The 24,930-nt window shown below is 38.1% G+C and overlaps 2 protein-coding genes and 1 pseudogene across 5 annotated transcripts in view; 1 reads left to right on the top strand and 2 right to left on the bottom strand.

Moving 5' to 3' along the window:
• ITFG1 (integrin alpha FG-GAP repeat containing 1) overlaps positions 1–10,705 on the bottom strand; it is a 327,184-nt gene extending 316,479 nt beyond the window's left edge. The window contains exons 1-5 of the mRNA XM_027620347.2: positions 10,300–10,705; positions 8,527–8,599; positions 3,619–3,764; positions 2,505–2,562; positions 1,186–1,260 (exon numbers count right to left, since the gene is read on the bottom strand). Of these exons, the coding sequence (XP_027476148.1) occupies positions 1,186–1,260; positions 2,505–2,562; positions 3,619–3,764; positions 8,527–8,599; positions 10,300–10,507 (560 nt within the window). The 5' untranslated portion in view covers positions 10,508–10,705. The remainder of the gene's footprint in view (positions 1–1,185; positions 1,261–2,504; positions 2,563–3,618; positions 3,765–8,526; positions 8,600–10,299) is intronic.
• A 94-nt stretch (positions 10,706–10,799) lies between these two features.
• PHKB (phosphorylase kinase regulatory subunit beta) overlaps positions 10,800–24,930 on the top strand; it is a 304,320-nt gene continuing 290,189 nt past the window's right edge. The window contains exons 1-3 of one of the 4 annotated variants that reach the window (XM_027620346.1): positions 10,800–10,897; positions 12,703–12,831; positions 13,057–13,170. In XM_027620346.1, coding sequence (XP_027476147.1) covers positions 13,116–13,170 — 55 coding nt within the window. In that variant the 5' untranslated portion in view covers positions 10,800–10,897; positions 12,703–12,831; positions 13,057–13,115. Of the gene's footprint in view, positions 10,898–11,150; positions 11,260–12,702; positions 12,832–13,056; positions 13,171–24,930 lie in introns of those variants that run through there. The other 3 variants (XM_027620345.1, XM_027620344.2, XM_027620343.1) reach the window with 3 other exon arrangements.
• LOC113936768 lies at positions 13,788–14,816 on the bottom strand (annotated as a pseudogene).

The raw sequence follows: 24,930 nt of genomic DNA, 5'->3' as shown, positions 1-24,930 counted from the left end.
AAAGGTACAGGTTTGTGATTCATCAGTCTTACACAATTCACAGCGCTCACCATAGCACATACCCTTCCCAATGTCTGTCACCCAGACACTGCATCCCTCCCACCCCCAACCACTCCAGCAACCCTCAGTTTGTTTCCTGAGATTAAGAATTCCTCATATCAGTGAGGTCATAGGATACATGTCTTTCTCTGATTGACTTATTTCACTCAGCATAACACCCTCCAGTTCCATCCACGTCATTGCAAATGGCAAGATTTCATTCCTTTTGATGGCTGCATAATACTCCATTGTGTGTGTGTGTGTTTCTTTATCCATTCATCTGTCGATGGACATCTTGGCTCTTTCTGTAGTTTGGCTATTGTCGACATTGCTGCTATAAACATCAGGTGCACGTACCCCTTCGGATCCCTACATTTGTATCTTTGGGGTAAATACCCAGTAGTACATTGCTGGATCATAGGGTAGCTCTATTTTCAACTTTTTGAGGAAACTCCATACTGTTTTCCAGAGTGGCTGCACCAGCTTGCATTCCCACCAACATCTGTTGTTTCTTGACTTGTTAATTTTAGCCATTCTGACTGGTGTGAGGTGGTATCTCATTGATGTTTTGAGTTGGATTTCCCTGATGCCGAGCGATATAGTTTTTCGAAAGAGTGGCATGCAAGGGTAGTAAGAGAATCCTAGCACACATATTGGTCAAGGATAAAGTACACACAGAAAAGTTTCCAGAGCCCAGAGAAGGGGTGTTTACATTCTCAGGCAATTATTGATTGCTCATTGAACAAATAAAAGGGAGAAGGAAAGGCTTATCAGTAAAAGTCTCAGAGCTACCATGATTAAGGTGGAGAATTCAATTAAGACTGCAGCTATCCTATTTAAATTTTTCCTAAAAAACATCTAATGAACCAATATTTAAATGGGGACCTGTAAAGTTATATCTCTAATTTCCAAAGGGAGAAATGGATTAAGCTGGTTCTACCTAGAGAGCAGTTGCAGATCATATCCCCAAGTGTTTGAGAAAGCTTATATGTCAACCAAATGCCCTTTTAAAAATCTTTAAGAGCAAGGATTTCCAATGAACTGAGTTTTCTCCTAATGGTTAAAGCAATCAGTTCACATAGACACACAGATCCTGTAGCAGCAATAAGTACAATTCATGGCATGGTTATAATCATATTTACTCACCCTCCCAATAGTATCTGTGACTGGCTGGATTCATTTGTAATACCAAATACATCAGGAATTAAATCACCATTGAAGCTGAAGAGAAAACATTAAAAACATTAAGCAGTTATTTCGTAAAATTCTCATGTTCTAGCTTTAAAAGGAAAATAACCTTTGTGAGGTGTGGTTGACATCACAATGCTCACCAGTTTTTGCTGTAGTCAATAAAATGTGAGCAGAGTGTTAGACATGTGTTACTTCCAGGCAAAAGGGTTTATTATTTATTACTGGACCCTCCAGTCTGCTTTAAGCTTGGCAGTGGCAAGGAGAGGAACATGGATTTCAGGTGGTGCAGCTCCACAGATAATGGGGACTCTGACACGTGACTGAGTGATGGCACAGAGCTGGGCCTATCACTTACCCACAGTGGACAGGCAGTGTAAGCAAGAAATGAACTTTTGTTGTGAAATGTTAGGGTTGTCTTTAGTTTCTGCATAACCTCATCTATCCCTGAGCGGCAAGAAGACAGCACTTATTTCAGACCCAACGGATGTAGTTAGGTGAGTTTAGGAGAAATAACCCACAAAAGTAATCCCCAGCTGGTGTAAAAATTCACACTGGCCATTATATATTGCAACAACAATGAAAAAATACACAACTATGAAAGCAATCAAGCTGAGGGCCTTTAAGAAGATTAATCCATGAATTTATAGCTGAGACTTCTAAGGGCCACTGACGTATTGATACACGACTATTATTTTAATAACTGTATGAAACGCAGCAGTGGAAACAAGAAAGTGGCTGTACACCGCTTTAGCTCCCCAAATGATCTCTGTATCATTACCAAATGTCCTGACAGGAATTTGGATGACACTTATCCTAGTACATCAGTGTATTTTGAGAAATAAATGATAACACTAAAGAAGAGCTTTAAAAAAAGATAAGTTTCTCCTTAATATAGACATTTTTCTAAATCTCTGGAGAAAAACCCATACCATTCCTATCTGTCAATCAAGCACTAACAGTATTACTGTAAAACAGTTACCTTAATTCTTTTGAGTAATGACATGGCTATAATCAACAAAGATCCATAATGGACACACTGAAAGCTACTGAAACAAAAACACAAATTTCTTCCTCTTTCCAAAATATTGAATTTCGTTTTTCTCTTTCCTCCAACATGGCACGTAAATGTCATATAGTCAAGAGTATAAGCCTCTATCAGTTTCAAAGGGAGAATGAATTTAGTGTCAATGCTACTTTGCAAAGTAGTCTCTTATATGAGAAATTTTATGTTTGTTAGTTTAAAATCATTCAAAGGGAAGCAAGCACATACTTACTCCAAAATTAGTGGTTCATCTTGAAAAGTCCTATTGAGTATAGTCATATTGTTAGGATCTGTATAGAAAGAAAATATATAAATCAGCAGGCACTTTATATTATTTTTGATATCGACACTTGGGGTAAAATACCTTTATTCTTTTCAAGATTCATGTATAATTAATTCCAACTACTACTATTAACAAGACACTATAAATCTAACTTAAATGGACATCAAGTTTGTAAGGACAAAATACTGGGGCTCATTCTATAGTTAAGAGCACCATTACAATAACTTTCTTTAGAGGATTTAATCTAAAAATCTCTTAGGTGAGTCTTCTTTAAATACAATTTAGCACTAGAGCAGTTGACAATATGCACAAAACTACTTGACTCTAAAATGTCCATGCTTGCATACATGAAATGCTTTTCACATGGTACTATTTCTTTAGATATTTACTGACTGAATGAATTTGAAGCACTGAGACTACTGCTTATGTTCTCAAACGTTACAGAAAACACAACTGTAGCCCTTCCACCCTGTGTTGAAATCTGGTCCATGAACAAAGTTATCTGCTTGGGTATAATTAATTGGCTTTTCAGGTAAGTCTTGAAGGTTTTGGGGTGGATATGGTAGACTGACTCTCAACTTCCACTCCAACCTTTTTGTGTTTTCCTATAATGGGGAGACTAGGCATCCCCCTGGCCGCTGAGGGTCACGGCAGACAGTGTCATTCTAGCAGCTATGGTACAACTGGCAGTGTTCTGATGGTAAAAAGCCATGCTTGATGGCTTTGGGGATTGTTCCTGAAGGTTCAACCTAGAGTCTGTTCTCCAGCTATCCCAATAATTATGTAGGCCATAAAACCCTTTAATAAATCTCTCTTTTCCTAAAGCTAGCAATAGTGGAATCTGTTCTCTGGAACACACCTCAGACTAGCTCTGGGTTCAAAAAGAAAAATCAGAAATTTGACTTTTAAAAGTGTTTTTACAGGCCATTACTGACTCTTAAGAAATTCATTACTGAACTGATTTCAGAACAGTATTTTTGTTATATTTACCTAGGAATAACAGGCATAGTCTTCCTTTAATATCCAATGATAAATATTAAAAACTCTTAAAAAACAAATTCACCTAATGTTTGATTTTGTCCCCAGAAGATAACAGCTCCCAATTCACTGCTGGCATGATTTTTGGGAAGATATGTCAGAAGGACATCCATTTGTGAATCTCCATCATAATCCCCTGGGACTACACTTGTTATCAGTGCACTGTGATTCCTAAAAAAAACACACATTTTAAGGTATCTAGTCAAGATATAATAGAAAAGGACATGTCTATGTACTACACACAGATATTTTCAATGCAAAATTTAAAATCATAGAACTGATTCTCATTTCATTTTCTTCTTTAATTTGTTATCATCCTTCATGTATTTAGGCCTCTTTGATCTACAAAATTAATTCAGGATGATTGTAGAGACAAAAATCTGAAATATTTCAAAAGAAAGAACAGTTTTATGTTCTTACACTAGCCAATATCATCTTTTACTTAGTTCTTTTGTCAAGGACACCAATGCATTTGGCTGGTTTATAAGAAATGGGGCTCATAATTGTTAAGGTAACAAGGGGTATCACTGTCATTTTATCAGTTAAAAGGTTAAATTTGTAAAATACTTAATTTTGGGTTTAATGCAGATGTGCAGAGTAAGTAATTATTGCACTAAATTACTAAAAAAATTTAAATAAAATTACTCATTTTATTTCTGAAAAATATTCAAGATTCACAATGGTACATAACTTCTTTTTATCAAACTTGGCAATATGCTATCAAAACATACATTCCTAATTTTATATTTTAATAATGAAATAATTCTCAAATTATTTATATTAACTTTGAAAACTTAAAACATGTCTTATCTTAATGTTTGAATGACCCAACCAAAAAATAGGCCTTAAGTTCAATCTTTATTTAATTCCACTTAGAGCAAATAGCAAGACAGCGAGTTTTCCAAAAGACTAGAGATAAGTATTTTGTAAATGGCATCAAGAATCTAAAAATATATATAACAGGTTTTATTTAAGGTGAAAATGAGAAAAATACTGAAAAGTTAAGCAAGGTTAAGCAGAGTGAAGAAAGACAATAGTTTTTATCATAATGCATCTACCTATTCTGTCCCATATATTTCATCAATGCTTAGTAGCTATTAACTGATAATTTAATTTTCATCACCTGAATTATCATTCCTATTGAACTGACTAGGAAACGGAGGTTTGAAGCAATTAAAAAGCTAAAGCTGAAAGCTAACAACTAACTAGCTAATTAGCTAATAGCTAAGAGGAATAGCTGAAATTCAAATTGCATCAGCCTCTAAAACTGATCATTATGATAAAATCGCTTGTTAATACTAGTTTCCTCAAATAATTCCAACAATACTTTAACTTTTCCATGAAAATACCTGGTCTTTAAAAATGATATAGCAACCACCCATGCTACTATGTAGCAAACTATATCTAACTGTGGAGGTCTCTTCATGTGCATGTGGCTACAGATGCATACCCAGGAACACATATTGAACTTATTTGGCAGTAATACCTGTCTATAACCTGATTAGGTCATATAGCCATAAATCCCCAGCTTCTTTATGGCTGTAAAAATAGGATGTACAGGGTTTAAAGACACGAGATTGACATATGTGTTTATCTTTTCTTCTTTCAAAGAACCCACTAAAATGATACAGAATGAATTAAAAAAAATATAACACTCAAAACCAAAGAGATCATAAAGGGAGATAGGGAATGCTAACTGACTTATGAGGACAAGGAAACTATAAGCTAAAATGTTTGAAGAAAAAGGCTTAAGAAGGAAAGCTTTTGCCCAGAAGAACACCTGAGAGGCTCAGAATTTGCAGTCATCAGAAATTGTGAAAGATAAGGGTGATGCAGAAGGCTGAAAACAGGTTTATCTGAAAGTCTGTATTGTGAGTATGGTCCACTGTCCCCCTTTCTCAGCAAGACAAAACCAAGCAGTTTATTAACCAGACATTACAGATTTAAGTTACAGCAGAGGGTAAGGTTCGGGACTTAAGCTAAAAACAGGGAGTTAATGGTAAGTCTACAGAAAGAACAATTTGACCCTTGCCCACAGCTCTACCCTATTCCTTGGATGTTAGTCTTGCCACAGGGCAAGAGACAGGAGACAAGTCCTACCATGCAAAGAGTTTCCAATCAGCTCTTTGTTGCCATACTATCAAATATGATACCCTTGCTTTTTGAAGGAAACTATGAATATTAAAGAGAGACAAAACAAATAGCAATAAGGAATCCAAAGAAAAGAGAGATAGTAAGGGGAATAACAAAACCTCAAATCTACACTGAAGACATAAGAGAAGGAAGTATGTCTATGAAACAAAAACGGAACAGCATGTTAAGAGGAAAGAATAATAAGAGAATAAAGAAAACTTCTTGGAGATAAAAAGTATTACCACTAACCAAAAATTCAATAGCAGGCTTCAAATAAAAATGAGAAAACCTCCTGGAAAGGAAAACAAAATGAAATGACAAAAACACAAATAAAATAAAAGAATAAAGGTGGTCCAAAAACAAAATGATAAGAATTCCTGAAATAGAATAAAAAAATTACTAAAGAAATAACATTTCAAAAAGCCCCCAGGGATAGAAGCCTCCAGTTTGAAGGGGCCCACCTAATACCCAGTGTAATAAATGAAAAATAATCTATATCAAAACACATCATCATGAAAAATCAGTGCAAAAGGGATAAAGAAGAGACCCTAAAAGTTTCCAAAAGGAAAAATAAAACAAGTCACATTAGAAGGATTAGGAGAAAAAAAAAAAAAGCACTGGATTTTAAAATAGCACCCCATGAAGCTAGAAGACTATAGGCCAACCAAAGTATTAAAAACAAAAAAAACTGGGGACATGGAAGGACAAAGCATACACTCTTTCTCAGGAATTTCCTGAAGGATGCACTCCAGTGGAGTTAATGAAGAAGCTAAGGATAAAATGGCACAGGATCCAAGACAGAGGGATCCAACAAAGAATGACAAAGGGAAAATCCCCAAATACTAATCTTGCAGGAGGCTTAAAGAATGAATCCAGATTGGGTAGAAGTGTAGAGGACTTAAAGGAGAAAACAAAAAAGAACAATCGGTATTTGGCCAATATGATGGAACATCTACCAAGGAATTAAGGATAGGTACATAGAAAACTATGCAATTGATTTTTTAAAAATCAATCTTTACTCCAGGAGGAAAAACTCTACAGAAATGAAATTACTGTGTACTGGTTGGTTCTGAAGTGCACACAATCTACATGGTCAAAATGTAAATGATGTTTACTGATTTAGCTAGAAATATGATATAATGATATTGAGGTGATGGGGCTAATTTAAAGATGGCAAACCCTCATCTATGCTAACAAAAATCCAAGAGAAGAAGATAATTATTCAAGAAATTATAGTGTAAATGCTTATTTTAAAATATGGAAATAAGCCTCAGAAAAAATACCTGAAGGTTTTATAAGTGGTTTCATCTGAGAGAAGAACAGGGGAATAGGGGAAGAAAAGAGTGAAGGAGTGTTGTTTTTTCTTTGAAAAATATTCTAAACAAAATAAAAACAGGTTTCTAAATTTTAATAGTATATAAAACAACACTGCATTAATCAAAGAAAATTAAACGAATTGGGATTTTTTTTAAACTTGGTGGAACGCTAGTCCTTTGTAGTTCAAACATTTCTCTCCAAGAAAAATCACTTCTAAGCAGGTCATTTCCTGTATATAATATTTATCAACTTCTGTTCCCTGCCCACTCCAAGCATGCTGACAGCCAGTACTAGGAAAATTTCTCAAGAGGGATAGTTCGTTTGTCCATTTAAAACCTTCTTCTCAATGTTCTAACTCAAGGCCATTTTTTTTAAAACATATGTCTGAGTTTAAATATTGTACAGTCTGAGCAGTCATTAGCCCACAAAGGGACTTACATATTTTTTTAAACTGTTTCCTAAGTAATCTCTTGTCTTTCTACAAACCAATTCATCCTGTACATGGTTAACAAGTAAATCAACTTAAAATACCGTTTTCTTCATCGCTCCTTTAAACAAGAACCTATAATGATTCCACACTTTTCATGGGACTGAGTTCAAACTCTTTGTGATATTTATAAAGGTTCCTAGTCTGCCCTGATCTCATCTTCTTGGTCCATAACTCTCCAAAGTATACCGCCCACTTCTGTTTGGTAAATCTTTCCACCTCCTCTTCACAACATGCGTACTGCCATCTCTTGTTACCACTGTGTCCCCAAACTTGAAAACCCTCACGTAAATTATACTGAAGGTCACTGAAATACTGTAACTTTCTACAAGTTTCCACTTTAGTCTGCACTAACTCATGTTTTCTTCTTTGAACCAGTTATCAATCAATCCTTGCTTCTTGATGTTTCAAAACTGTGCTGGCTCACTACTGATGATGATCACTGAGTTTCAGGCAATGCCAGTCATATAAAATAAAAATAAGAACTATTATTTGAACATTTATAAAATTCAGCTTGATTTAAATTTCTTCAAAATAAACCTTAAAAAACCCACCCCACCTACTACTCAAACAAAAAGAAATTAGAACAGATGTCACTGACCTTTTCCCAGTGCAAATTTCCCCCTCCCACTCTCAACACATAGTTGACCTGATGAGCCTGTGAATGAGCTGCTCCCATGTGCACACTCAGGATGAGGGATAATCTCCAACACATTCAAGAAGGGGTCTTAGATTGCAAGAGAATGAAGGGTGTTTATGCAGGAACAGACCTGATTTACTCAAATTTATTTATTTTTTTAAAAAGTAAATAATTTTTAAACTTTGGTATATTCACTATTTTTCCTAACAAATTACTTGCTACCTACACTTCATAACTAGTGGTTTTCTGTCAACACAGTTGAGTAAAATTGATTTCAAAGACAATCCAACTAGCTATTGCATATCAATCATTACAATAACGATTGTTTTTACAGGAACAGATACATTTGTACTTACTTCAAGGATACTTTTACTTTGGGTTTAAAATAGGGTGCATTCTGGTCTGCCAAAAAGACGATTAAATCATTTCCTAAAAGAAGTGAATATACGTTATTAGAGAAATATGTCCAGGTAATACCTCCAATTAGTGGTTACAAAAAGCTTTCTGGGTTCTGTTATTAACAAAAAAACTTATTTTACTCCAGTTCCTCTGCCCTCTCAAGGTGAGTCCTACTTGTCTGATGGAATGGGAATACCTAACAGAATATCAAATTACAGAATAACAAATAACAGAATAACAAATTCAGTGTTAAAAAAAGTGGCACAGAAACAGGAAGGATGAACATGGAAAACGCAGTTGGTCAAAACAAACTGAGGCCAATGGCTTTTGCCAGGAATCAGATCTGGTGACTTAAAAGAACCATATAAAGAACATGCCTTTTAACTATAGTATATGTCAAGCCTTGTCTCCCCAGACCTACCAACACGACCTCTTACAAAGCTTTTTAGTTTATCACACAGATGCACTGCATCAGGAAACAGGAACTCCTACTGTAGGTATCTGACTAGTAACAAGGACATGATTACATATTTAAGACTTTTGAAATTGTTTAATTAAACCCAAGCCATCTTTAAAGTCAAGGGGAGAGTCTCTGTATCCAGTTTGGATGGAGTAGCTACAGGTTTGGCAGTATGCACCCTTCTTGCAATAAATACATAGTCATACAAAAATAGAAAACTATCCAGAGTCCACAAGAGGCTCTGGTACACTGGTAAGAGCCACAAGAAACCTGGACCAAGATCCCGTTAGTTAAGCTCTGTATAAACCTGCTTCACCTCCTTCCTTGGTGGCCTTGATCTACCAGTTTTGTGGGTACTCAAAAGGCTAAGACCCTACTCGCATTTATTTATTTTTTAAAAAAGTAAATAATTTTTAAACTTTGGTATATTCACTATTTTTCCTAATAGTCATACAAAAATTTAATACCCAATGTCAGCATCAAGATTTACAATAGTTTCTTTAGTGATGGTTAAAGCAAAGAACTCCTAAAACCTCGAGCTGACAAGGAAAGCAGAGATTTGGAAGATTAGGGTGGTGACCAAACTGAGGAAAAGGTCAGGTGCACAAAAGACTAGACAGCTCAGGAGGGAGAAGAATCTGCAGTTTGACAATCTTTTCCCAAGGAGACACTGGGTTTATCAATGATCCCCGCAAAATGCTTGTGTGAGCTGTGAAGTGTTTAGGGCACTGGAGTGGGGGCACAGTAGCTTCAAAGAAAGCTGGGACCCTTGAAAAAGGGAAGGGCAGGCGAATAAGGCAAATGAGGAGGTAGAAGAAACTGTCAAGTTACATCTTTTCCAATTCATTAAAGGGTAAGGAAGATTGAAGGAAGTAAAGCTGCCAAGGAATGAAGGGGCTTCGGGAGGGAAGGCAGAGGCAAGCTACAAAGACTCCTGGGAATCAGGAAGTACTTGGGAAAGCAGGTGATTCCATGGGGAAGAGAGGGTACTGGGGTGAAGGCCGCAGGCATCTTAGGAACAACCAAAAACCCTGGGGTGTTTCTAGGGCTCTTGTGGGTAGATCAAACTGTGGGGTGGACGGGCCAGCACCCGGGGCTGGAAAAGGAGAAAACAGGCAAGCTGCAAAGGATGTTGGAAACAAAGGGAGAGACAGGGTTGGGAAAGAAGGGCTGGGAAATGCAGGAGGACCGGCCATCCGGGCTAGGGGTGTGGGAACACCGGGAGGGGCACAGGGACAGCGGACAGAGGGAGGCCCAGGCAAGCACTGACTTTCCCGCAGCACGAAGAGGTCCGTCTGCTTGTCGGAGTTGAGGTCTCCGAAGGCCGCCAGGGTGCCCCAGGCCTCGGCCCCAAAGAGCTCGGCCGTGACGTTGTGCAGCGCCCGCGCCGGGACCGGCCCGACTCCCAGCAGCGCGAGCCCCCCAAGCAGCGGCGCCAGCAGCGCCCAGAAGCTCGGCAGCCGGCCCGCCGCCGCCATGGCAGCCCCTCGGCCCCCACCCGCCGGCCCAGTGCCGCGCTTGACGGCAGCCGGAAAGCACCGTGCCGCCGGCCGAGAGAGAAACCGCACAGCCCCGACACTCGTACGAGCCGCCACCGGTTCCCCTCTCACTCTCCCCTAGAGCTACACCTCTGACGTTTAGGAGGCCGCGAAGCTAGGTTGAACATCGCCCTTGCGCTCACTTCCGGCCGGAGCGCCTCTCGACAGTGTCGCGCGGGGGGGGGGGCGGGGCCGGCCGGGCGGAGCTGACAGGCGGCCTCGGGGGCGGTAGCCAAGGCGGCGGCCAGAGAGCGGTGGTGGGGGCGGCGGGGCTGATGGCTGAAGTGAGCTGGAAGGTGTTGGAGCGAAGAGCCCGGGCCAAGCGCTCAGGTTTGGCTGGCTGGAGCGCCACCCCCTTCCCCCGCACGCGAGTGGTGATCCCCTTCAAGCGTCTTGGGCGGGAGGCTGGTGGGGGTCTTGGAGTTGAACCTGTGCCTGCGTGTGTCCCCTTAGAAAGTAGACAGCGGTCCCTGGCCTTCCTCCTCCTGTCTACCCCCACCCGCACCAAGTGGTGGTGGCCCGAACTTTACTACATGTGTTTTTCCCCAACGCTATTTCGTCTGTGTTCCCCCTCGGAAAGTAGGTGATGGTATCTACTAAGCCTGGAGTTTTACTCTTTAGAAATCAGGCGGCAGCCAGGTTCCTGGGAGAGTGCGTCCTCCCTCAAAAATCAGATAGCTTCATTCTTAGATGTGAGTATGATCTGGTCCTAGAAAACTGCAGAAAAGTGTTGCCTTATTTCATATCTCCCTTCTATGTTCTTCACAAGTTCTTCGAGTTATTTATGTGGCACAAATCGGTGGGGGGGACAGGGCCTTAGGCTGTGAAGGGGGTCACATTGAGCATGCTTAGGGCTCAGAAGGAAGCAGGCCCCTTCGCTGGGCAAGTGGCCCCAGGACTCATAGTTCCCGGTTGTGCCTCCCAAATCCAAAGCTGCCGAGGTCAGAAGACGCTGCGCAATCAGTTACAACAGTTGGAAGTGTCCTGAACTGACTTGTTCAAATTGCAGAGTCACGACTTTGAAGTTAGCACTTGTGGCTGATAACTCCTCTAGATAGCATTGAAACTTCCCTTATTTCTGGCTGGCTGGATATAATCTTGAGCTCAAAGTGTACCTATAAACAGAAAAGATGGGTGGAATGACAAGTGTTCAATTAAGAATCTTTACTTTTAAAGGATTTTCATTACTATATTGTTGAGAGATGCTAATGTTAAACAAGGAAAGGCATAGCCCTCAGAAAACCAGTTCTGCATTTGCATTGATATTGAGGTTTTTTTTTTTTTTTTCCTCAGCTAATATACCCCATTATGTTTGGGGTTTTTCAAATTTATGAAGTTCTTAGTTGTTTGTTGTGTAGTTTGCCTTTTTTTTAATTTAAAGAAAAGTATCTAATTTCATAAATCATAGAGGAGAAATTCATTCAACCTTTGTTGCTAAGTCCATTGTTTTTAAACCTTATTTAAAAAGTTCTGCACCATTTTCTTAGGTTATTGCAGAACTACCACGAAAGTCTGAGAGAATTTTTTAACAAGTAGTCCCTAGTACATTTCAAAGTCAGTGTACTTGGAATAGTCACATATACTTCTGTTTCACACTTCTTAAAATTTTTGTGTCATATTGAAATATTGATTGACCGTTAACATGTGTCTACCTGGGCTATAAAAAGTGTTAATTGTCTGGTCAAAGAGAGTAACCTGAGTTTTCTTACAGGGAACTGAGCTCTGCCTTCAACATCTATTTTACAGCACTTCTCTTTTCTCTCAATAAGCATGTAGGGTTTATTTTCTTCTCCAGGCTTTATTTTCTCTGAATTGCATGTCGTAACAGTAAGCTTTGAAAACCTACCTTCTCTTTCTTGAGGAAAAAAAAAGTCAGATTTTATTTAACTTTTGTTGAATGCAGTCACTTAAGTCCAGTTTCTGTGCTAAGTACTTAAGTGCATAGTATAAATGTTTGATGTTACTGTATGTTTATATCATGGTTGTAAAAGAGATACCATTTGAAGTCATTCCTCCAGATTAGTTGAGGTTTCAGGTTCTAACTCTGTAAGGTGTTCACTATAAGTTTATTGAATGAATCATTGACTTCCTATGTCTTTAAAAACAATCAACCTGATTCTGTTTGTTACTTTTAGAAGAATATATAAACTGAACTTAGTTTGAAACTTGGGCTAACCTGACTCTGAGATAGATGCCACTGCAAAGTTCTGAGCATTGTTGCATAGTAGCATAATCACTTCACTGCTCAATAGAAGATGCTACACGTATGTATTGTTTAATAAGTGGATATTATATATTTCCTGCCTCATCCATATAAGCAAATGTAATTTATCAAAGCAAAGAAAATCAAATTTTTAAGTCATTAAAAAGAAAATAAAATTATAATGGACCTCAATTATTGCCTTTGTTGCACACTGCATCATGTTAATAACTGCTCACACTGCTTTCAATTAATCTAACGCTGATTGCTTCTAACCTTCACTAAACAGTTTTGAAAATTGCTGTAGTTTAGCCTGCAACGCTTAATGATTAGAGTCAACAATTTGAAATGGCCAGCTCACCTGATGCCATCGTCTCTTCTCCTCCAGCTTTCTTAAGGTCTGGTAAGTGCGTAGACCCTCAAAGGGTCACTTGATAATTTTAAGTACCTTTGTTTCTGAAGGTTGATGTCAACCATATGATATCATTTTGGTTTTATTTCCTCTTTGGTGGGCCCAAGCCCGGCAACATTTCTGTTGTTGTTGGGCTCAAGTTTGTAGTGTATGTTGAATGTGGCCTGTAGTGGTTTTGTATAGGGCATGAGAAGTGTGGAGAGGAGACCCTGTCTTTACACCAGCTCTATGTGACCAGGGCCTGGGAGCCTCAGTGCCTGGGAGCCTCAGTTGTAAAATAGGTGCCTAAAAAGCTTTTTTTGTTTCTAAATAAAGTAAAAATTCAGTTTATTCATCTGTGTATGACACAGTACACAAGAGGCAAAGTGTTTCACATCATAGATTTCACTTCCAGCTCCTTGGAATGTTCGTTTCTTTGGCTAAAAGGAGAGACTAGACATGAGAGGCAGGCAATGCTTAGGCAACTGACATAAGGATGGGGAGGGGGTGATGCTAACGCTATCCTCATGGGGACAGGCACAAGGGGACTGTTAGTCACAAGCTATTTTCTAGAACTGTTAGCTGGAAACAAAGGAGCACCACTCCTGGGTGCTCATCCGTCATGGGCCTCAGTCATCCCCACCACACAGGTACAGCAGTGCTTTCTGGTAGTCGCCCTTCGTGTCTTGCTGGATGTAGTAGTACAGGGACTTGCTGTACTTTCTCTTGAATTCAGACCTAATTTTCAACATGTCCACTTCACTGCGAGAGACCATGATTCTAATCAGGACTTTATCACAAGTCCCCTTGCCCTTCATGGAGTCGTACAGCCGGTCAGCAAAATACAGGGGCTTGTTCTGAATGCACTGGACCAGGTTCAGGAAAGCATTTTCCAGGTCTCCTTTGACCTCCTCCTTGATGCTCTCCAGCATGTCATAAAGGCTGTAGCTCTTGTACCTTTCAAATACTTTCTGGAGTTGACACACACTCTCCTCAGTCATGATGCTGATCCTTGGGCACATCAGTTCCTTTCCTCTTAACTCCAGCATCATAGAGATCCCAGGCATCTTGGTCAATCAGTTCATAATCAATGACAGAGCCATCCTCTGCTCTTCTACCCTTTGCAAGGGCAACCATCAGCTTGTGGAAGTCACCAGATGTGTCAGAAACGATGTCCTTCTCCAGGTCAGTCTTGTACATTTCTTTGTAGACTCTGTTAATTTCCTGAAGCTCTTGGTTGGTTCTTGAGCAGATGATCTCAATGAGGGAGTCCTCGTCAGTCCCCAGACCCTTCATGGGGGCTTTCAGTCAGAAGCATCATACTGAGCAGGTGTTTTCAATAGGCCCAAAATCACGGTCTCCAGGTGGCCGGACAAGGCTGACCTGAGTGCTGATGCAAGTTCCTTTTTGGTCCTCTGGTAAGCGAAGGCAATATCCTGTCTCTGTTCATTGCTGCGATTGGTCAAAATGTTGACCATGGTGACCTCATCCACATCTTTGGTCCTGATGGCCGTTTCAATGTTCAGAGCATCACGCTCAGCATCAAAATTGGTGTATGCTTTGACCGACTCGTATGCCTGTGGGAGCTTGGAGTGATCACCCTCCAAGCTGAGCTTGCAGAGAATTTTGTGAACAGTAGACATTTTGAAGGAAGCTGGGCCCGGTGCCGAGAGCTGTGAGCGTCCCCAGTTGTAGAGTCCCTAAAAAGCTTCTTAAGTGATTATCATCTTCTTGCATAATGGAAATAACTTTTATAAATTAGAAGTTTTTGGTTAGTGTTACAATTATTTCCTCAGGTTTTTTTTTCCCCTCTTCTTTAGAGAGAGGTGGAGGGAGGGATAGAGGGAGAGGGGGAGAGAGAATCTTAAGCAGCCTCCATGCCCAGTGCGGAGCCGGATGCCAGGCTTGATCTCACAACCCTGAGATCATGACCTGAGCCGAAATCAAAAGTCTGATGCTTAACTGACTGAGCCACCCAGTGCCCCTGTGAAGTAGGTATTTTTGTATACAATTTCATAGGAAACAAAAGCTCACAAAGGTAAAGCAACTTGCCCTAGGTCCAAGACTATTATGTTTCAAGGCTATGTGCTTTGCCTTCCACCCCATGGCATCCTGGTATAAGGGCTGGAGGAGACATTGGCACAGTGGCTCTTAGACTGTCATGTTGGTGAGACCCTTTGCAAGCTGGGTGAAAGCTGATTGCTCCCCTGATGAGTCCCCAGGATTTGGAAAACATCTGCAAGGAAGTTCCTGCATCTAAGAGAGACCATGTTTGTATTCTCATTAGGAATTCAGGCCTTTGGCTGTATCTAGTTTTCCTTTACAGAAGAAAAGGCCTTTGTTTAGCAGCCACAGAGCTAAAATGAAGACTAAAGTCTTTAGGGCTTTTTTTTGTATGTAGTGACCCACCTTAGGCATTTAAAATCTATTCATTGTGTGAACACTCTGGGGAGAAGCCTGTTGGCAAGAGGCTGCTTTTTGTCTCAAATATGCATTAAGTAGAATATTCAACCACAGGATTCATTAACAGGTAAATGTGAGGTGAGGCAGCCCAAACCCTGTCAGTGGTTCCCCCTTTATTTCCATTTAGATTTTAATTCCTGTTTTGGCAAGATTGAGGAGGAAAATCTTGAAATAGGAAGGAGCTTAAGAAAAAATCACAGATGGAAAAGAATGCTCATATTAAGGAATGAAAGTGATCCTTGTTTCCAGTTGTCATCTGCTAAATAACAAAATAGTGTATAATATACAAGACTGACAGTTGATTTCTGGGTTAATCTTTGAACTAAGAGAACAAGAAGACATATATCTTTGGACTGTGTTTTCTGTATTTTAAGCACCAGGCTCTGTTTTCCATCTTAGCTTTCCTAATAAGGGCTTGGTGGGTTTCTGGCACTAGCAAAGTCATTCAGCAGTTATAAGGAAAGAGAATACTAAAGATATGCTTTTATGAATCAATAGTCCTGAAAATTTTAAAACATAAGAACTGTGCTTTAACATTACATAGAATGTTTGAAAGCATATACAAAAGTATTTCCAGTACCATATCATTAAATCGAAATAGAATGCACCAAGAAACAAAATAGAAATATACCAAACTTCAGTTTTAAGCCATCTTAAGAACTGATTCCTTGTGAATTACTTTCAACATTTACACTTTTTTGGGAGTTCCTCTAACCAAAACTTAATAATGACTCCTAAAACTCCTTAAATCTTTTATCTATTAAAATAAATACTCAGAGTGGTTTGCATTTATAGTTTATTTACTAATTGAGAAATACTGCGTTGGAAATGATTTGTTTTCTCCTGTTGTTGTTCCTTGGACATTATCATTGTAGGAGAGTGTTTTAAGGAACAATTTCAGGGGTTCCTGGGTGGCTCAGTCGGTTGAGCGGCCGGCTCTTGATTTCAGCTCAGCTCCTGATCTTTGGGTCCCGGGATCAAGTCCTGTGTCAGGCTCTGCACTCAGCAGGGAGTCTGCTTGAGGATTCTTTCTCTCTTTCCCTCTACCCCTCCCCCTGCTCATGCGCTTGCTTTCTCTCTCTCTCTCTCTCTCTCTCTCAAATAAATAAATAAATAAATAAATGAATGAATCTTAAAAAAAAGGAATAGTTTCATTCAACTGTTATTTTGAAGCATGCCCTTGGTTGACAGCTGAGCTTTTCCCTGGTGCTTTTGGCTAGACACTATCCCATGTTACTAAAAATGAAAGCTAGTACCTTGATTTTGGAAAATTAACTTCCAGTGTACCTAGATTGTTCTATGTATTGTAACCCTCTTTATTCCTCCTGAATTTATTTCTACTCTTTTGTCTTTGTTTCTACTTTTTACTGAATTAATTGCGTGTGCATGCTTTATTGTGCTCTGATTGCTAATGTGTCCGTATGCGCTGTGGTTGAATATAATTTCTTTTTTTTCGACTGCTTAAATCCAAAGAGATGGCTGAAGGTCCAGGTTTTTCTTTAAAGAACCTTGGAGTAAAATGTACAAGATCATAAATTTATAGGCATATTTCACCAGCAAAATAACTTACCAAATTAGGAAAGGAGTGTAGCATCCAGTACCTCAGATTGCCTCCATTTTTCATGTGACTACTAGTTATACAATGTTGGGTTAACAGAGCTAGTCAGCAATAGCAGTCACATTGGTATTGCAGTTGAATTATTAGTAGTAATTGTTACAGCATTTTGTAATGAGCTAAGAAATGTCTTGGTGTTTTTACCTTTATTCTTAAATAATAATTTTAAAAGTTACTCCTTAAAACGAAGTATCCTATCTCTATCTTGGCTCCCTAAGTTTATCAGCATCTAAGTGAGTTTATCAGCATAAGACTTGAATTTTTTCCTGATTTCTTTTTAGGTCTTTGATTAATTTCCTTTTATTAATTTGATTTGATGGGCATATCAGTACATGGTAAAGTTTTATTATATATTCTGGGCATAACCCAACTCTTTATTTTACATGTCTGATGCTCTCCCTCTTTTTTTAGGCATTATATGATAGCCTTGTTTTCAGCCTAATATAACAGTCAATTAATCAAAAAGTTTCTTGTGGCTTAAAGATACCATATGCCTGGGTTCGTGGACCAGTGTGGGTTATGGTCTCTTTTAAAAGCCTAAGGAAAGAGTACACATTTTGTGTTCAGCTAAACCTGAATCTCATCCTGGCTTTTTTGTTTACTATCTGTTTGATCTTGAGCAAGTTACTTTACATTCTTGAGAACTAGCTTCCTTCTGTATAAAAATAAGGGTAATAGAACCTACCGAGAAGGATTATTATGAGGATTAAATAAGATATTATATGCAAAACACTTGATATTTAGTAGCTGCCTAATAAATTTTAGTTCTTATCTTTCCTAACACCGTCTTTTATAATATTGCTGATAGGTATTTAAGAGTAGGACTTATACAAAAATAGATAAGTTTGTTTATCTCTCTTATTTTGATATCTATCCTCTAGGTGGCCATTTGATTAAGAAAACTTGTCATACTAAACTACAGTTAGTTTGAATCAGAGTACCTAGAATCTATTCTCGTTTGAGTCCAAGCCCATTTCACTTTTGTCAATAATCACAAGTCTAAAGAAATTCTTTATGACAGTTTCCATGGGAACTCCTGTCAGACAGCAGGGAGAGGAGTCATTATTTTATGTATAGTTAGAGTTTATTTTTGTCTTATATTGGGTATGCAACGGGTTCCCTTCAAGTAGGATGGAATTTTCTGAAACACTTGTAAATTGTATCCTGCTGGGAGCTCTGATCTCTTCTTAGTAGGTCCTGCCCTGTAATCTTAAAAGATTTAAGAAATAGAGGCCATATGATGTGGCCTAACTCTCCTGGCATGAATCTCATTGACCTTAAAGCTTACTTTCTTTCTGTATCATTATCCTCAGCAGAAATGATGCTTTAGATTGTGTAAGTGAAATAGTTTCATGAGGAGTACAATGTCTTGTCTCACTGTTTCAGATTGTTACAGAATACTCACATTGTGTATCCTAAAATCTGTTTTACTCTTGATGTTTTCTTTATCTCCAATCTTCTGTGAGGCAAGATAAAGGATAAGAGGAACTTCCAGAATTCCTGATTCTGATCCAGGTGCCTACTTGAACGTTTCCAAATGGGTATATGATGGGCATCTCAAATGAAACCTGGCCAAAACCAAATTCTTATTTCTAACTCCTATTCCTATGCCAAACATGGGCCTCCCTTCATCTTCTTCATCTCAGTAAACTAAACCATTATTCTGCCAGCTATTCATGCTAAAAATACAGAGGTTATTCCTTTTTCTTTCATCCTTTTTATTCAGTTCATGTGTAAATCCTTTCTACTCCATCTCCAAAAATGTATACTAAAATCTGTCTATTTTTCTCCAGCTGTATTCCTGCCTCCCAAGTTTTAGCCACTTTCATCTCTGGTCTAAACTACCGAGATAGCCTGGAAAGAATTCACGTTCTTGCCTTACTACAATCTGTTCTCTCTCAAGCAGTGAGAAGATTTTTTTTAAACATGTAAGTCCGATCCTGTCACTTTCCTATGATAATTTATTATCTTGAAGCATAAAATCCGCAGTCCCTTCCCTTGGGTGACCCAAGGCCCCTGGCTGTTGCCTGTCTGTAATCTTCTCATGGAGCTCTCCATTCTTCACCCGTTGCTCTTCCGCCATGCTGGCTTGATTTGGTTGCTTAAGACACACATTTTGTTTCACTTAGGCTCTCTGTGATAGCGATTTCCTCTGCCTGGAATGTTCTCTATCCTGCTCTTTGGTAGCTTGTGCTTGTCCCTTTCGGTTGTCTTTTAGGTTCTCATCTTAAGCTTAAGTCTCCTTAGAAAGACCTTTTCCTCCTGTTCAATCTAAGTGGCCCCCAGATAGATCACTCATATGAGAGAAGAGATTTCATCTGTTTTATCCTCTCCTGCATGCCTAGAGCCTAGAAGAAGTCTTGGAGCATAATAAATGATCAGTACATCATATTGCTTAGAAAATTATATTACTTATCACACCTGAGTTCCTCTTGCCCTTTTTAGAGACAGTGTCATCGTGTGCTTAGTATATAGGCTTTAGACTCAGGCTACTGGCTCAGATCCCTGTATGATATTTATAAACTGCGTGAATTGTTTTTCTATCTACTTTCCCTCATTGGATAGTAGAGATAATAGTATATCCTTCATAAGTTCTTTTGCGAAGGTGAAATAATGTCTGTAAAGTACTTGGTGGTTGTAGTAGTGGTACTTATAATAAAGACTATAGTGTTGATGGTGACAGCAGGGACTATTTTAGTACCTAACTTTTATTGAATATTTAATATGTGACAAGCAGTGTTATTTTCAGTGCTTTTCATTTAAATTTCACAACAATCTTTTGCCATAGGTACTATTACTTCTCTCTTGAAAACAAACAAAACAAAACAAAACAAAACACAGAGAAGTAAACTCACAAAAAGTCATGCAGCTAGGATGCAGACTCTGGCAGAACCACTGCTCCTAACCACTGCTACCTTCCCCTTCATTATGCATATTGCCTGAGTGTCCCATAAATGAATGGCAGTGATTATTATTTGCATCTTGGTTATGTTCACTGCTCTTCTCTCATTTCAAATTAGCGTTTATAGGGTCTCTCTAATGTCACAGGAAGTTTGTAATATATAATACTGGTTTTAGAGAGCTCATAGCCCAATGGAACTTTATGCAGAGCTAAAGATGACTTTAGTGCTCTTGTAGATATAGAATCTCTGTCTTGGACTCTTTTAGTTGTTTCCTACTTAACTTTGCTGCTTATGGCCATCATCTGTCATTATACCACCTCTAGCAAGTCCATTCTACAAGTTTCCTGTCTGGATGATTTTTCTAAAATAAAGAACTGATCTGTTACTCCCTTGCTTGACACCACTCATTAGCTCTCCATCTCCTGCAGCATTAGTGTGGGACTTTAGTGAATTCTTCTCTGGAAGTGACATTTGAGCTGCAGGAGGATGTAGAAGTCAAATGAGAAGTTAGGGGGAAGAGGATTCTAGGCTAGGATCTTGGGGACAGATAGCTGGACATTTGAGGAGCACTGAGAAGGCTAAAGGACAAAGCACTGTGAATGACAGGAGAGAGAAGATGGCTGGGATGGGCAGGGCATTGGAAGCCTTGAAGATAACTTGGATTTTATTGTGAGAAGGAAAGCCATTGAAAATTTGCAGTAATACAGTGATAAGACTTAGTAACGTTTTATGAAGATCCTTTGGCTACTAAGTGAAAAATAGATTGGAGAGTGGGGAAAGGTAGGGAGCAGCTGATGGCAGAAGCCATATGTCTGTCTCTGACACTTAACACAGGGCACAGTGCCAGGCATGGGTCACTCAGTCCATGTTGGGTGATTAATGTCTGTGAAAGTGCAGATATTGACTCTCTCATCAGTCTAGATTCAGAAAATGTGATCACTTTGATTATGCATTGGAATCCATTTGCCATTTATTATATAATTTTTGACTCAATGGACTGACTCTTAGAAGGGGGACCAATTCAACAGATTTCCTGTGTGTGTGTGTGTGTGTATAGTAAATTCTTATAAATATATATCTTATTTTATGTCATTATAATTTTTGTCCATATTTTAAAATGACAGATTGGCCATTCTATTTCTGTAGAATAACCTGCAAAATTGTGCAAAGTTCTGCTGTCTCTTTTCTTGGTTCAGGCTAGAAGATACATATGGAGATTTGATTTACCTGTTAAGAGATGTTGGGTTCATGACAGATATAAATATTTTATTTTTACTGGTAAGCATATAGTTAGAATATGTCTTTTATGATTTTGAAGGGAGTTTATTTTCAAATCCTTAAGTAGAAAACGAATAACAGAAAATTGTAACTGCATGTTATATATTAGGTCTTGAAAAGTTAGTAAGTGCTTTTTGATGGTTCATTGTAGTTTCCTGTGATGTGTTTTTAATAAATTCACACTTGTTCTCATTTTTGTCACATTAGGCTTTGGCTGCCTTGGTTAGAAATGGTTTTTAAAAAATGAAAAACTTGTTCCTGTTTTCTATTTTGTTCCTTCTTTTCCTTACAGATTTTTTTAGTTACTTTTTACCAAGAATGATATGACTACACCTTAGTCCTTTAAAGACATTCCTCATTTTTAATTTCTCGATTTCATAGCTTTCTTCTCTTTCAGTTTGTATTTCACAGATTTCTTGAGGAAGTCGCTTTTGCTTTTATAGATGAACAGTGACTTCCAAAAACCACAGTGCATAATTAAGTGTATAATTGAAATTGGCCATTTTTATAGGTTCTGATATATGTCTCATGTATTCTTGGTTGTCTTTCAAAATATACATCTTAAGCGTGTAATTGCAATTGGCCAATTTTGTAGGTTCTGATATGTGTCTCGTGTTCTTGGTTGTCTTTCAAAATATATACATCATTAGTTTTCAACTTGTTATATAAAATTTTATAGAACATGCATATAATATAAAATGGTTTATAATTTTATTATAAATTTTATATAACATGTATATAATATAAAGTGTTACATAAAAATTTTTAAAGCTTATTGTTGTATTTACTAATAAAGCAGTAACAAATCAGTAACCTCACACCATTTCCATGGCCTGCCTTTTTGGTCATTTAAGATTCAAGTTTTATAGCTCAGGACTGAATTTTTACAAATATATAGATCCTAGTCATGGAGATGAACAGCCATGATGTTATTTGGATGACAGACTGAGTCTTATTGCTGAAGCTGTGAAGGTGTTCTGACGAGGATAGGCACAGGGTTCAGGATTGGACAGTTGAGCTTTGGGCAGTATTTTATCATATATGTGTTCATTCCTGGTGTATTTTGAAAACATTCATATCATCAGGTGCTTAACTTGTATTTTCTATTATATTTCTATCTTCCTTTCGCAGTTGAACCAGTGAAGAATTTTCTGTGTTTAAAATCTTTTTCTTTATGTGGCTACATTAATTTTTAAGCTTGATCATAAATATCTGATGGTTGCTTATAGTTAGAAAAAATTAGTTTGTCATAAACATGACCTTGGCTTGCTGTGGCTTTAATCAATGAACTGTTTTTTCCATGAAGTTTTCAGCTTATAGGACAGTTTGTTTGTGTATGTAATTTGCATCTGAACTTTTAATAGTTTCTGATTTACGGTGATTTGTCTCATCTTTTTTTTCTTTCTGTCTTCTAAATATATTTCTTTCATGAATTTGCATCTGTAACCAAATGGCAGTTGTGCAGATTTAATTCTTCAGAAATTAAGGATGAGGGAATAAACCTCTAAACCTACTGTGATCTGTCATTTTAAATATTTTGACATAAGCATTAACTGATGATATATTGTGATGATGGAAATTTTGGCAGGTCTCAAGTAACTCTTGTGTGTGAATGAGAGAGTATGTGTGTGTATAATTTGACCATAGACCTTGCTGTCTTAATCTTCTCTCTCATTAAATAAAAACAATATATTTAATAAGTTTTGAACAATAGAACATCCTATGGCCGAGTGATTTCAAAGTAGGCAGCACTGTTAGTTTTTGTTTTTTGTCCCCCCCCAAAAAATTTATTTATTTATTTATTTATTTAGAGAGAGAGTAGGGGGTAGTGGCAGAGGGAAAGGGAGAGAGAATCTCCAGCAGACTCTGTGCTGAGTGCTGAGTATGGAGCTTGACAGAGGGCTCCATCTCAAGACCCAGAGAGCATGACCTGAGCCTAAATCAAGAGCCAGAGGCCTAACCAACTGAGCCACCCAGGTGCCCTACCACTCTTAGGTTTTGACCAGTTTGGTGCTATAGATTTGGTTAGGTGACTTCATCTGGAAATTAGTAGTAAGAAATCTGGAGCTCTAGAGAAAATATAGTAAACATCAATGAGGCTTTGCTCATGATGGAGTATAGGAAATAAAGCCATGCCCCACTGGGTGACGTTTCAAACTTTCATACTTATAAATACATTTTAAAACACAACTTATTTAGAAATAATTGTTTTAAAAGGTTCTTTAAACATAATTTTATTTGGTATTATGATGTGCTTTTGTAGAGAGTATTAATCATTTCAACTGATACATTTCTGCTTTGGTGGGAATTTTTCTGTTCAAATCGAGCCCCTTACAAATATGGCTCATATGAGCTAGTTGATTTTATTTATTTATTTATTTTTAAAATAATTTTTTATTGTTATGTTAATCACCGTACATTACATCATTAGTTTTTGATGTAGTGTTTGAGCTAGTTGATTTTAGACCTTTAGCTTTTGTTTGTTAAGCATCTTTTAAATGGTCTACTGATGACAATGAAGTTTTCATGTTAAATATTTTTCATATTTAAAATTCTTCATAATAAGAGCTTGTTTTCTTAATTTACATATTTCTGAGTGATCACCTTTGCTTTGTGGAATCTTTTTTTATTATTTATTTTATTGTGCTATTATTGATACATAACATTATCTTATTTTCAGGTGTACAACATAATGATTCAATATATGTATACACTGCCAAATAATTCCCACAATAAATTATCATCCATTACCATAGAAAGTTACAAAAAAATTTTTTTTTGTTATGGGAACTTCTAAGATTTATTCTCTTAGCAACTCTTGAATACACAATACAATATTGACTGTAGTCACCATGCTGTGCAATACATCCTCATGACTTTTTTGTAATAGGACGTTTTTACCTCTTGATCCCTTCACCCATTTTGCTCATCCCCACAACCCTCCTCCCCTCTGGCAACCACGGATCTGTTCTCTGTATCTGTGACTTTTTTTCATTTTGTTTCTAGATTCCATGTGTAAGTGAAATCATACAGTATTTGTCTTTGTCTGACTTATTCACTTAGCGTAATTCCCTCGAGGTCCATCCATATTGTAAATGGCAAGATTTCATCCTTTTTTATGATGATCCTTTTCATCCGTCTTTATGTTTTTGTTTTTTTTTTAAGATTTTATTTATTTATTTGACAGAGAGAGAGAGACAGTGAGAGAGGGAACACAAGCAGGGGGAGTGGGAGAGGGAGAAGCAGGCTTCCCGCCGAGCAGGGAGCCCGATGTGGGGCTTGATCCGAGGACCTGGGGATCGTGACCTGAGCTGAACGCAGACGCTTAACAACTGAACCACCCAGGTGCCCCAGCCATCTTTATGTTAATAAACAATTCCATACAAATACGACTCCTTTGAATAATACAACTCCATTGTGTGTGTGTGTGTGTGTGTGTGTGTGTGTGTGTGTACCATAATTTTTTTATGCATTCATCCACGATGGGCTTTTAGATTGTTTCCATATCTTGGT

This window comes from Zalophus californianus, chromosome 17 (assembly GCF_009762305.2).
Source record: "Zalophus californianus isolate mZalCal1 chromosome 17, mZalCal1.pri.v2, whole genome shotgun sequence".
Classification (NCBI taxonomy): domain Eukaryota; kingdom Metazoa; phylum Chordata; class Mammalia; order Carnivora; family Otariidae; genus Zalophus; species Zalophus californianus.
The sequence above is the reverse complement of the archived record's forward strand: the minus strand, read 5'-3'. Positions and strand labels throughout refer to the sequence as shown.